Source organism: Pelodiscus sinensis, chromosome 24, assembly GCF_052426305.1.
Source record: "Pelodiscus sinensis isolate ZL-2025 chromosome 24, ASM5242630v1, whole genome shotgun sequence".
NCBI classification, from domain to species: Eukaryota; Metazoa; Chordata; order Testudines; family Trionychidae; genus Pelodiscus; species Pelodiscus sinensis.
In genome coordinates, this window is record NC_143075.1 from 18,174,058 (window position 1) to 18,186,097 (window position 12,040).

At 53.9% G+C, this 12,040-nt stretch overlaps 1 protein-coding gene across 3 annotated transcripts in view; it reads right to left on the reverse strand.

The window, feature by feature from the left end:
- Positions 1–636: 636 nt before the first annotated feature.
- C24H1orf167 (chromosome 24 C1orf167 homolog) overlaps positions 637–12,040 on the reverse strand; it is a 32,346-nt gene continuing 20,942 nt past the window's right edge. For all 3 annotated transcript variants that reach the window (XM_075906601.2, XM_075906600.2, XM_089773163.1), the window contains 7 exons: positions 11,286–11,430; positions 6,438–6,699; positions 5,778–5,886; positions 5,104–5,341; positions 4,099–4,234; positions 3,261–3,371; positions 637–1,723 (listed from right to left, as the gene is read on the reverse strand). In XM_075906601.2, the coding sequence (XP_075762716.2) occupies positions 1,664–1,723; positions 3,261–3,371; positions 4,099–4,234; positions 5,104–5,341; positions 5,778–5,886; positions 6,438–6,699; positions 11,286–11,430 (1,061 nt within the window). In that variant the 3' untranslated portion in view covers positions 637–1,663. The remainder of the gene's footprint in view (positions 1,724–3,260; positions 3,372–4,098; positions 4,235–5,103; positions 5,342–5,777; positions 5,887–6,437; positions 6,700–11,285; positions 11,431–12,040) is intronic.

The window sequence follows — 12,040 nt, forward strand, 5'->3', positions numbered from 1 at the left end:
ACACAGTATTCTGATTGGTGTGCAAGATCAGGCCACACCATGTTTTACCTATTTCTCCCTTCAGGACTGGGAGAGCCCAGCCTGGTGGAGTCACTGAGTGTACATTTATGAACACAGCCTCTGCTAGCAGGGTGGCTGGGCCTGGGGCCCTGAAAAACAGCCAGGGTCCTGCCTCAGCCTGCTACAGCCTTTTCCGGAAAAGCAGCCTGCCAATGTAGACGCTCTTTTTCCAGAAATACTTAAAAACGAAAACTATTCTGTTTTAAGCATTTCCGGAAATTCATGCCAGTGTAGACACAGCCTAGGGGTTCTAGCAGTGGCAGTTCTGTGTAAACAGCAGCAGGTGCAGTCAAGGACTCAGCCCCCTCCAGGGCCTAGCTGGGCAGTGGGAAAGGCACATTCTACACAGGTGTCTCACCAGCATTAATCCTAGAGTTGGCACATGAAGATAAATGTGACTTTGGGCCAAACCTCAGCCCGCTCGTGTAGTGAGGCTGCAGCTGTGGCGCGTCTGGAGGCAGAGCCCAGACCTGACAACGCTCAAGGCCCCAGAGCGCAGGGCTGTGTCTGAAACAAGCACCTCAGGGAGCAGCAGGAGCCAGGTGCCTGCAGGGGCTATGCTGACCGTTGGACAAACCAGCGTTGCACAGCTTGGGCTGCTGTCACCATTGACCAACAGCGCCAGGGCCTCAGGGCAGCTTCTGGAGGGATTTGAAGATCCCCACCCAGCTGGGTGAAGGCTTTTTTACATGAGCAGCGGAGAGAAGCACTTTCTGCATCCTTCTGTCCCTTTAATTTTGGCCTTGTGGGGAATAGCTGATGCCATGTAATCACCCTCCATCGATCAATCACTGCAGCAGCTAATGAGGGGAGGGGGCGGGCACAGCAATGATTGGGGACAGACATGCCCAGCTGGCCTCAGCAAAGCTGTTTGGTGCTCAGCTGTACCCAGCAGGTTTCTCCATCACAGCCCCATTCAGCAGCAAAAGGACGCGGTGGGAGGCAGCGGGTCAGAGGTTGGCCACCCACTGAGGGGCTTAATGAGGAGCTGATGGACGGGAACACATGCAGGAGCTGCGGGCTGCACGAGAAGCCACAGATCTAAAAATAAAGCCTGCGGTCAAGGCAGCCTAGGCTGCCACGAAGTGGAAGTGGGGGCTGGAGGAGCTGGAAGGCTCATGTCCCTGCTGAACCTGATTCAAAGGACAGAGCATGTGGCAGACTGACCTTTAATCCCAACTCCAACTCCGCACAGCGTGCAGCCTGCAAGCCACTTGCCCCCACAGAAGCATCAGTCCTGCCTGGCCCGGGCCTAGGGGAGTGCCCTTGTGTGCCCCAGCTTACTAGCAGGAACGTGCCCCAAAGCTGGGCAGGAAGACAGTCCAGTGTTCCGCACTTTGGATCCGGCCCAGGGTGCAGCTTCATTCTGCACCTAGTAGCTCCCTAGCTCTTCCCTCTGCCAGCCCACTGTGCCACTAGCAGCAGGGACTGGGCCAACAGTTGAGGCTCCCTGCAGCTATCTGGTGGGGGTAGTTCTGAAAGGGAGAGAGTGCCCCACGTTCCTGGGAAGTGTTCAAAGGAGACACCCTCCTCTTCCATTCAATACCCAGCCATGTTCTCAGCTGGCCCAAGGAGATGAGCTCTGGCCCGTCCTTCCAGCAGCTCAGCAGTGTCCCCGGCCCTCCAGCCGGGATGCTGTCAGCTGGTGCCACCTTCCAAAAGCCTGAAAGGGAAGAGGGGAGAAGTCAGACTTGGGTCACAGCCGAGTGGCCCCAGCATTCTGCAATGCAGCCCCCGTCACCCTCCCCTTGAGTACACCACAAAGCAAGACTAGAGGTCCCACCTTGCAGTGCTCCCTCTGGATCAGGCTGACACACCTAGGCTATGTCTAGACTGCAAGCCTCTTTCGAAAGAGAGCATCTAGACTGCACGTTGAACTTTCGAAAAAGCGGCTTGCTTTTTCAAAAGAAAGCATCCAGTGAGTCTGGATGCTCTCTTTCGAAGAAGCCCTATTTACATTGAAGAACGCCTTCTTTCGAAAGAGGAACTTTCAAAAGAAGGCGTTCTTCCTCGTGAAATGAGGTTTACCGCCATCAAAAGAAAAGCCGCGTTCTTTTGATTTAATTTCAAAAGAACGCGGCTTGAGTCTGGACGCAGGGGAAGTTTTTTCGGAAAAAGGCTACTTTTCCCAAAAAAAACCCTGAGTCTGGACACAGCCCTAGTGGGCCCTGCACTCTCTATACACTGTTAGGTGTGAGCCTGGCTTCTCACAAGCAGCTCAAGAGGGCTGAGCATGGCCTGGGCTCACCTACCGGGACGTAACTGGGATCCCCTTCCACACAAGGGCCAGAGCATTTGCCTGGGCGCCTCTCTGCTACCCCCAGCCCTGAGCCATGTCCCGCTCTAGCACTCAGCCAGAATCTGTCCCGAGGCAGAAGGACCACATCACACCAGCAGAGCCAGCCAATCTGCTGCACACAGGAGGTCAGCGTTAGCGGCAGGCTGTTCATGACCCGATGCTCCACTGCTTCTGCAATACAGCACATGGGCCAGCAGCGAGATTTCCACAAAGAGTTAACCCCGCGGCTCACTCCTTCCTGTGCTCAGCCGACTGCAGGAGGGGCCCTCAGAGGAAAATCCCCCTGATGCCCTAGCCCAGAAAAGCTCCTTGGGTGCTGAGCTGGGTCCGTGTATTCAGATCAGGCTACCTCCCAACCCACTTTACTTGCCCTGCTAGTTAAAGCATAAACAGCATCATTCTCCTTTGAAAACAGCCTCCTAGAAGCTGAGAGAACAGGGCCCCCGCACTGGCTCCATCACAGGCAGAACATGCTAATCCACACACTGTCCCAGACGACAGCCCCCGTCCCACCCTGCCGCCAGCTGAGTCTCCAAATTATCCCTGTGCACCAAAAGGCCTCAAATCTCTTTCCCTTCAAGGCAGGGGCCCACAGAACAGAACCTCCACCTGCAATGGGATGAGCATGAAAACCCACCGTTCCCTTCGGTGCCCTCTGCTCCCACCTCTTCCCTGCAGCTCTGTGTACCAGGGCTTGGCAGTAATAGTTCTGGGATCTAGACTTTTTAGCCTGTAAGCTCTTTGTGGGCAGAGACCATTTCTCAGCAGGTATTTGTGCAGGGCCCAGCACGACGGGGCATGAACTTGGTTGGGGCTTCTAGGTGCTCCCATAATACAAAATGATTTGTAGGCCATAGGACCGATGCTGCAGTTACTAACTGCAAGAGCAATAAGCTCTTACCCTGGTCAGCAGGCTCCGGTCTTCACCCTCCAGGAAACCCTGCGACACTCGGCATTGCAGATACCGCCTTCTCCAGATCCTCCAGCCCCATTCCAGCAGCCGCTGCCCAACCTGTGAGGAGAAAACAGCCCAGAGATGAGCTCCCCCTGCCCAGCACTATCTGCCTCTTAGGCTTCCAGGTCCCTGCCCCTTCTTACACCGTTTTGTTCAACCCCATTTCTGCTTTGCATGATTGTGGCCTTTGGCCAGACCTCTCAGGCTACTCCCAGGAGGCCCACATGATTGGTTTCATCTGCTCAGCAGCAACATTTCCAGCTCCAAAAACCTGGCCTGCCTCCATCACTCACACCATGTCCCTTCCGCCGAGCTTACAAGACTCCTGCAGCAAACTGCTCAGTCACTTGGTTTGGGCCACGCATCTCCTTCCCCCTCCTCAGCCAGCACTCAGGTTGTTTAAACTGTGGGCCAGGGTCCCTGCTTACCAGCAGAGCTCTAGGTGTGGTCCACAAGGGGCCAGAGACCAGCTGAACGAGTTGCTGGGACCTCAGGTGGGGCTTAGAACAGGTCCCAATCGTCATGGGCATTGAATAGATGAGTGGGAAGGACAGGAAGTAAAGGAGGAAGGAGGGCCCTGAGCAAGCCATGTGGGTTAGTTATTTGTCAAGGACACGAGACAGGAGTCCTCGGCTCTCGTGTCACTCCTGCCATGGACTTAGGGGCAAGCCACTTCCCCTTCTGTGAGGGGGGATGAGGCGTTCACTCACCTCCCAGGAGGGTGGAGGTTTGGAAAGGACTTTAAGCTGAGACACACAGGAGAAGGGCCCAGGCAAGCACTCACCAGCACCCGCACGATCAGTGCTGTCCTGCAGGCGTCCTTCCACTGCAGCCACCCACTCGCCAAAGAGCGCGTCCTCCTGTCGCGCCGGAACCGGCGAAGCAGCATGTTGTGTCGCCATCGCCGCAGGTACTTTGTCCTGGAGGCGGAGAAGGGAGAGGAACGTGCTCACACTGACAGCTGCACTTGCTGCTGCTCTCCCTCAGCAGACAGGGCACCTGACAGGTTCTCAGGGCACCTGACACTGTGCGAGGCAAGGATGGGAGTGATGCTGGCAGCTCTTAGGTCTAACCTGCACTCAGCTCCTTACACCAGTGAACCGCGACTCGCAGCACTTCTACTGTGCGCTCCCCATGGGCCGCAAGGACAAGACATGACTCACTGCCCTCTCTAACAAGGACATCAGCCTCCTCGCTGCTCATTCGGTTGGTACACTTAGTGCAGCGAGAAGGGGTCAGATTAACAACCCGGCATGCTGAAGGGCTCTGTTTCTCCACTCAAAGGGGCTGACTTTCCCCCACTGCCCTGCCAACGTGCCCCAACAATGACTTCCCACAGGGCCTGGACTGACAACCCCCTCCCTCCTACTCTGCATAGTCTGTACGATGGTAACACCTTTCAGTCACTACCCACCTGGTCCAGATGCAGACCAGTGACCCAGAAGTAAAAATCCAGATCCCATCCCCAGTCCGCTGTCCCGGCCCCCTTCCCTGCTTCAGAGCCCCGAGAGCACAAGAAATGGTTCATGGAGCTGCCTCCCAGCAGCATGGAAACCAGGCACATGCACGTAAGTGAGACCTAAGCAACGCTCCTTCCATTTCAACAGCCAGGCCATATGCCCAGCCCCCCTAGAGATGGAAAAACAACAGTCCTGCTGGGTCACATACGTCCATCTTCACCAGCCCGTGCTGACTGCTGGGAACACAACCTGAACTGGACAGCCAGGTTACCTGTGATTCCTTCCCCTTGGTGCTGACCCTGTTCAGATCCAGTCCAGCCTGTGCTTACCCAAGCCATCGTCTATACTGCTCATCTGGTACCAGCTCGGTGCGGCTCTCCTGGGGCCAGGCATGTCCACGTGCCCCTTCCATCATATCGGGCCTCTCCAAAAGCTGATGAACTGGCAGCCTCTCTTTCCTGCTTTGGTTTCTGTAGATCACCAGCCAGCGACGGAAAGAGCTGGGAAGGAGCCTATGGTAAGACGCTGTGCTTGGTCCAAGACCATTTTCAATGCATCGTCTTGACTCTGTGGGAGGAGACACAGCGGTTACAAAAGGAATGACACTGTGGCAATATAAAGTGCTGGCAGGAGTTCTTCTCTGTTTAACTCCAAGAGCCCCACGGACAGAGCACGCCCTCCATCCTGTTAAATTAATGACCAACTCATTTACAGAAGAGCTCAAGCAGGGGACTCTAGTGTTCCCTGTAAGCTGAGCACTTAGGCGGCCACCCAGGAGAGATTTAGGTGCCACCCAACTGATTGCCAGCTGTGGGCGCTCTGCCAATGTGCTTCTACAGGTGGTGCACATCCACACGTGTCTTAGGGCACATAAATCTTATTCTGCGCATGAATGGAAAAAAATTAGAGGGAACAGTGGATGGTTCCCTTCTAGACAGAAACCCACATGCACCAACAACCCCTGCACACCCCCCAGGAAGGTGAAAGCAGGTTTGTTTCTTACTGCGTGACCAAGACAGAGGCAGTTTCCTGCACTTCCTGACTCCTATCAGGGTGCACTGCTGCCGGGCGCTCAGGGACAAGGCAGCTGCTTTCGTCCAGTACTTGCAGGCCTGAGGACAGAATTTACAAAGCAGAGGTCAAGATCTAACACAAAAGCAAGGAGGGGGAGAACCCCTCCACCCACCCACCATATAAACACAGGGGTTTATCCAAGCAGCGGGGAGGGGAGGCTTCTCGAGCTAAGCCCCGAGTTTGACACACCACACTGGGTCAAATCCCAGCAGGGCTGACTAAAGCCTTCAAACTAAACAGAGACCTAGGCAGTTTGCTGGCAGCGGGCCTGACCCAAAGGGCTAGGTTAACCAAGAGCCAGTCTGCTCTGGGGGGGCATAAATTACCCAGTGGCACCTTTTGTAGGAGCAGGGGATTTGCTTGCTGGCTAGTGTGATGCTCAACCTCAGAGGTGGCTGCGTGTCAGCGGGCAAGCAGCACGGCTACAGCTGGCAAAGCACTTCCAGAGGAGAGGCCAAGCAGAGCTGCAGACCCACGCCCACAATCAGAGCCTGTGGATCTAAGTTTTGAGCAGAGCCCTCTCACTGAGTATCTGAGTGGCGTGACCCAGCTGTAGAACACGGAGTGGTCTCCTACAGACGCTGCTCACCTGTCTCACCACAGCCGTGGAGCCTAAGTGCAGGGCCTGATGCCCCCTAGTGGCCACTCTCCAGCGCTGAAAGGATTTAGCCCAAGCAGGCCTGGGTTGTTTGCCATCTTCCCCTGGCCACTTCTGAGCTCTCAAGACCCCCGTCCTCCACCGGGCAAAACAGAGCGCGAGGCTACGCCGCTGCCTGGCGAGCTCAAACTGGGCGAGGGCTTCATGCTGCGCGTGTCCACAGATGGTAACCTGGGCCCAGGCTACTAGGACCCTGGAAAAGAATCAGTAATCGCAGGTGCCTCCGGTAACATTTCTGCCCCAGTTAGAGACAAACAGGCCTAGGCCTGAGTCCGAGTCTCCCCTGCCGGCCATCCAGTGGGGTCGTTTACAACTGCTCAGGGCAAGTGCAAAAAGCTACCAGATCACATTGTGCCGCTGGCAGCAGTGTTACCCCCCACCCTTCATCCTGTGCAGTGGGAGAATGGGGTGAAATAGCTCCAGATTTCTGCACTGCAGCCGCTTTCTGCTCAGTGATCCCAATCACTTCACATAGTCTTTCCCAGCAGGTTACCAGTCTGTGCTTACCTCAGCTTCCTTCAGTCGCATTGTAACGATGAGTCTCTGGGACGCTTAGCAGTGCAGAGGCTCCGATCGCATGAATGTTACGCTCACAAAAGGCATCCGAGCAAGAGCCCTGGATACTAACAGCCTGCTTTGCCCAGAGACCACGTGGGCACGCTACCCCCACACTGCACGGAACCCCAAGAAACGGCCTGCCAGGCCAGGGCTAGGAAGGCAGTTCAGACTTCACAGTCGATCAGCCATTTCCTCCCTATCAAGATGGGTTCCAGTATCATCAACTGGAGTCCACTAGGGATATTAAAATGCGTTTAATTCTGTAAACCTGTGATCGCTGGGGGCCCGACGGGAGTCGGTGCTCTGTATCAGAGCAGCAGAGTGGGAGACAGGCAGCTCCACAGGAGCTGGTGTTCGCCTGCCCCTCCACTCCAGCATTGTTGTCTCAGTGGGAGGCAGCAGCATGGAGGGAGGTAGGCAGCTCCCATCTGCCCTCCCTGCTGCCTCTGTATCCAAGGCGGGGGAGGTGGGCAGGTGGCTCTGGGAGTTGGTACGTGCCTGACCCCTCCCCACTGCTGCTGCCTTTGTGGGAGGCAGCAGTGTGAGATGGGGGTAAGGCAGCTCCACAGGAGCCTGTACTTGAAGAGGAGCTCCCGCCTACCTCCACCTCCAGCGGTGCTGCCTCCATGTGCGCCAGCTCCTGCCTCCCCCCTGCCTCTGATACAGAGGCCGGGGGGGGGGGGGAGACGGTTGCATGTAATCATTAGGATTAACCAATGCGCCCAGGATGATCAGTTAATCATTTCAACAGGTACACACTCACATCCCTAGAGCCCACATTTTCTCTCTCTTTGGGGAACTGAAGCAAGAACACCAACAGCCTATCACCATACTTGGCAGACACACGCCTGGGCTGGATTGGAGCAGATTGATTAGAAATGAAAAAGAAGGTTTTATATCTGTTTTGCTTTGTATATGGATCAATTACAGGCTTGTCTCCATGGAGAAACTGAGCACAAGACCTATCCCACAATAGCTTTCGGTGTGCAAGCTCTTATTCCAGAAAAGCTATTGCACTTTCAGTTCCCACCCTACCTTATTCCAGAAGGACTTCCCGTTGAAGCCAAAGCCTAACACACGGACATGAAATACACCGGGGCTTTCTGCTGGAGATTCATAGGCCAATGCACTTTTAGTTTCTGGCCTGCTTCTTTGTTCCTTGCTCCACCAGGGTTTCCATTATACAAGTCATCCCACTGTGCTGTAGGATTGAGGTGTAAATATTCTCCATTTGACAGGCCTCTCTTGAGATCAAGAGCATCTATAGTGGGTTATCCGAGCATGAAAAATGCCCCCCTTCAGAGGCGGCACGGCTCAGCCTGTAGCATGCTCAGGTGGGAAATCGGGAAGTGCTTCCCTATCAAAGAAGTGCTCAGTGGAAAGATTATTGACAGACAGACACGCAGCAGGCAGAGGAAAAATTGAGTCTCTCTCAAACACCTTCTGGGACAGTTGCTACATGGACTGAATCGCTATCCCAGTTAGAGGGAGCTTGTGGTCACCGGTTTTTTGTTTCTGCTGCTTTCTAATGGAAATTTGACCCCATACAAGAAAGTCTATAGGGCCAAATCCTGCAGGCTTAGAGCAGCAGAGCTGGACTTCTAGTGTCCTGTAGCAGGATCCACAGGGGGCAGTCGCAGGTAGCAAGCTGGTGTGCAGAAGAGTCATATGCTGGCTTGTTATGCAATAACTTGCCCCATAGACCAGCCATGAGTCCTCGTTGACGTCACCAAAAGATCAGAACAAAACCGATGTTATATTGTGCCAATAGTTATATGCAGAATTCCTCCTTGTTTTGCTTCAAACATGCTGGTTCCGGATGAGGACCTTAGGGTCTGGCTTTAGCTTGAGGTTGTGAAAAATACGAACAGCTTTACAGGTTTAAGCCACAACCCCAAGTAAAATGGGTCCAGATGAGAAGCGTGTGATGGTTCAGTAGATAGTTTCATCTCCTTGTTTTCTATGGACACTGCTTCTCTCCACAAGATCGTTTACTCCAACTTTTCACATTCATAGGCTCAGTAAAGAAGCGATTTCCCAAGTGCTCAGGCCCCCAAACATGGGACTTGTGCAACTCCAGAAGAAAGAGGGGGTTGCTTTTTTAAACACACACAAAGACTGATCTCTCTTGCTGCGTTTGCAACACACACATTGCAGCCCTGAGCGCAGAAGGGCTGGCAAGCAAAAGTGACTAGGGACAATCATTAATAGTTTGTCTACGCGGCCTGCTCGGAGAAACGCAGAAATAGGGGAATAGGCAAATTAGAGGTTTAAAATTCTCACTTGTAACAATCTACGATGTTATTTGTAACACAGGAAAAGAGAGGAGCTCATTTTTTAAAATCAGGATTTTTAACCTGGTGGGGTGAAATCCTGACTCTAGGAAGTCAGTGGGGCTTCAGTGGGAAAGGGATTTCACTTAACATGAAAGAACAAAAATTCTCTGTACTAGGTACATCTAGTTCATATTATTACCCATCAGGCTGCGCAAGGCCTGCGCTATGGATCTCAGTCACCACCCTGCAATGATCATGCCTAGAATTGCCGGGACAGTTCAGGTGGCCTTGAAGACCCATCGCTGCCAGGTACCCAATTTTACAGCCCTCAGGCGATGACTTAAGGCACGTTTCACAGCTGGCTTGTGATGCTGGTGGAACGGGATCTGCTGCACATGGACAGCATGTGCTGCGACAGCCTGATTCCAGTGCTTCACTGCACAGCCCTCTTCGCTTTCCTTCTGGATCTCTTAGGCTCGCTGGCTCTCGCGTCTCTGCCGCAAGGTCTGCTCATACCAGGAAAGAGGACGGACCCGCTTGTATACGTCAGGTCTCCTGCTGAGCACCAGCTTCCAGCTCTGAAAGACCCACAGGGTGGGTGCCTATTAGCTCTCCTGCAGTACCATGTTTCCCCAGAGGCCAGTAGCTTTTTGGGTAGTATCCTCCTCTTTGGGTAGTATCCTCCTCTAGCTTGTGGGCTTGGAAAACAGCAGCTTGACGGGCACCACGGGTTGTTTTCTGCTCAGCAAAGACCGCTTCTGTCCCCTGTGCTTGAGTCCCAAGCAGTGACACTAGCCCATGCTAAACTTGGAGACACCTTAAAACCAACAAACTTCTCCTCTGAACATACAGGGGGAAGAGGGGAGTCAAACCACAGGAGACTCAGCTCCATCAAAACAATCCTCTATTCCACAGATTATTCCTACCAGCCCTTCTCCCTGAACACTCCTGCATCTTCTTCTCCAGCCCCATTCAATAGACTCTTCCCTCTCGGCTAAGCAGATCTTTCCTTCCTGCCCCACTGGGCGAACTCCTGCAGAGATTCTGCTTCTCAGGCCCCTGCTGCCTGACCTGGGATCCCCAGCAACAAGGCCCTTCTGTAAAGGGGATCTTCAAAAGGAAAAGCTTCTTGCTTTCTGCCATCCAAGACCTGATCCAGCTTAGCACATACAGCAAAGCGCCGGAATTGGTACTGCCTACTAGGGGGTTATTAACCAAAGCCAAATGGCTGGAAGGTGACCGATTAACCTTTCTAAAGGCATTGGGGGTCTTGGCAGCTGGAGGGAGCATGGATGTGAACACAGGGGTCATAAGGATGTGAACACAGGGGTCATAAGTGGGGCCTAGTTGTAACCCTGACACCTTCAGCACTGAGCCCAGAGTGTCAGGTGGCCAGGGCCCTAGCACATAGAGGGCCCAGTTCATCCCTGGCATGACCCTACTCACTTGCAAAGCAGTCTCACAAAGCAGGCAGACAGCCTGGAGAGAGCTATTCAAAGAGACTCCAATGGGCCTGACCCTACCTGGCAGAGACCAGGGGAAACTCCTTGCGGAGACTGAATAACCCTCCTCTTCTGCTCTCCCCATCTGAGAGCAGAAATAGTCAAAGGCCTATAAACAGGGAAGGCTGCACAATCGCTCACTCAAGCTGTGTCACTTCACTTCTCCCAGGCCACCTTCTCCAGTAAGACATGTTCTCACGCCCTGAACTCCTGAGGTGCATCGGGCTATGGGTCACTGCCACCCTGACAGGCTATGCCACACACAGGACTTCGGCAGCAAAGCGGGGGCAGAAGAGAAGGGGGAAGGAAGGGAGCATTTCCACAGAAACATCAGTCATGCAAGATTCCCCTGAACTGTTGCCTCCAGCTCCCCCCGTGCAGGTCAGATCCAGCTCTAGTGACATTTCTATCCCTAGGAAAGGCCTCCAGGGGAGCAGACAAACCTGCGCAGGAGGAGACGCTCCCCGCACAAAGCGGCTCTTCTGCACTTGGCGGCGCGGCAGCGCCAGGCCTGCAGGACTATCCTCTTCCTCCGCTGGGTGCTTTGCCGGGCCCATTGCAGCTGCAGATCCCTCAGGGCGCGCTGCTCTGAAAGGAAACCCAAGAGTCAGGCCAAAGTAGCTCACAGGAGGCAGCCACATCACCAAGGCCAGGCAGCAGCACAAAGACCGAACTCTCAGACAAGCTCGCGCAGGGTTTTTAATCATTCCTGCCACACAAGCCACTGCGCGCGAAAAACAATTCCCGGGCAGTTTGGCCTAGTGGTTCAACCTGGCAACGAGGCATCAGGACTCTAGATTCATCTCCTGTCACCACCTCATTGTGTTACTGTGAGTAAATGACTTTGTTGCTCTTCCACATCTCAGCTACCCCTCTATAACAGAGGATTCTTCCCTACCTCCCTGGGCATTACGGGAACTTACTGCAGGCTGAATCTCTCTGATCCAGTAACATCCGTGGTCCAGCATGATTTTAGTTAGCTAGATGTCCACTTATCTTGGATATGGCCAAGTTTTCTGCGGTCCCATAAAAGTTTGTTTCCAGCCACCAGTCCCGGTGCTCAGTGTTCTGTGTTGTTATTTCATCTAAGAGCCCAGTAAGCAATGGAAGTGCTGGTAATGCTGCTAGATAATATCAACCTCCCGGGGGTTGGAGGAGTGTTAGCATCAGCCAGATCCTGAGGGGCCCAGACTAGAGA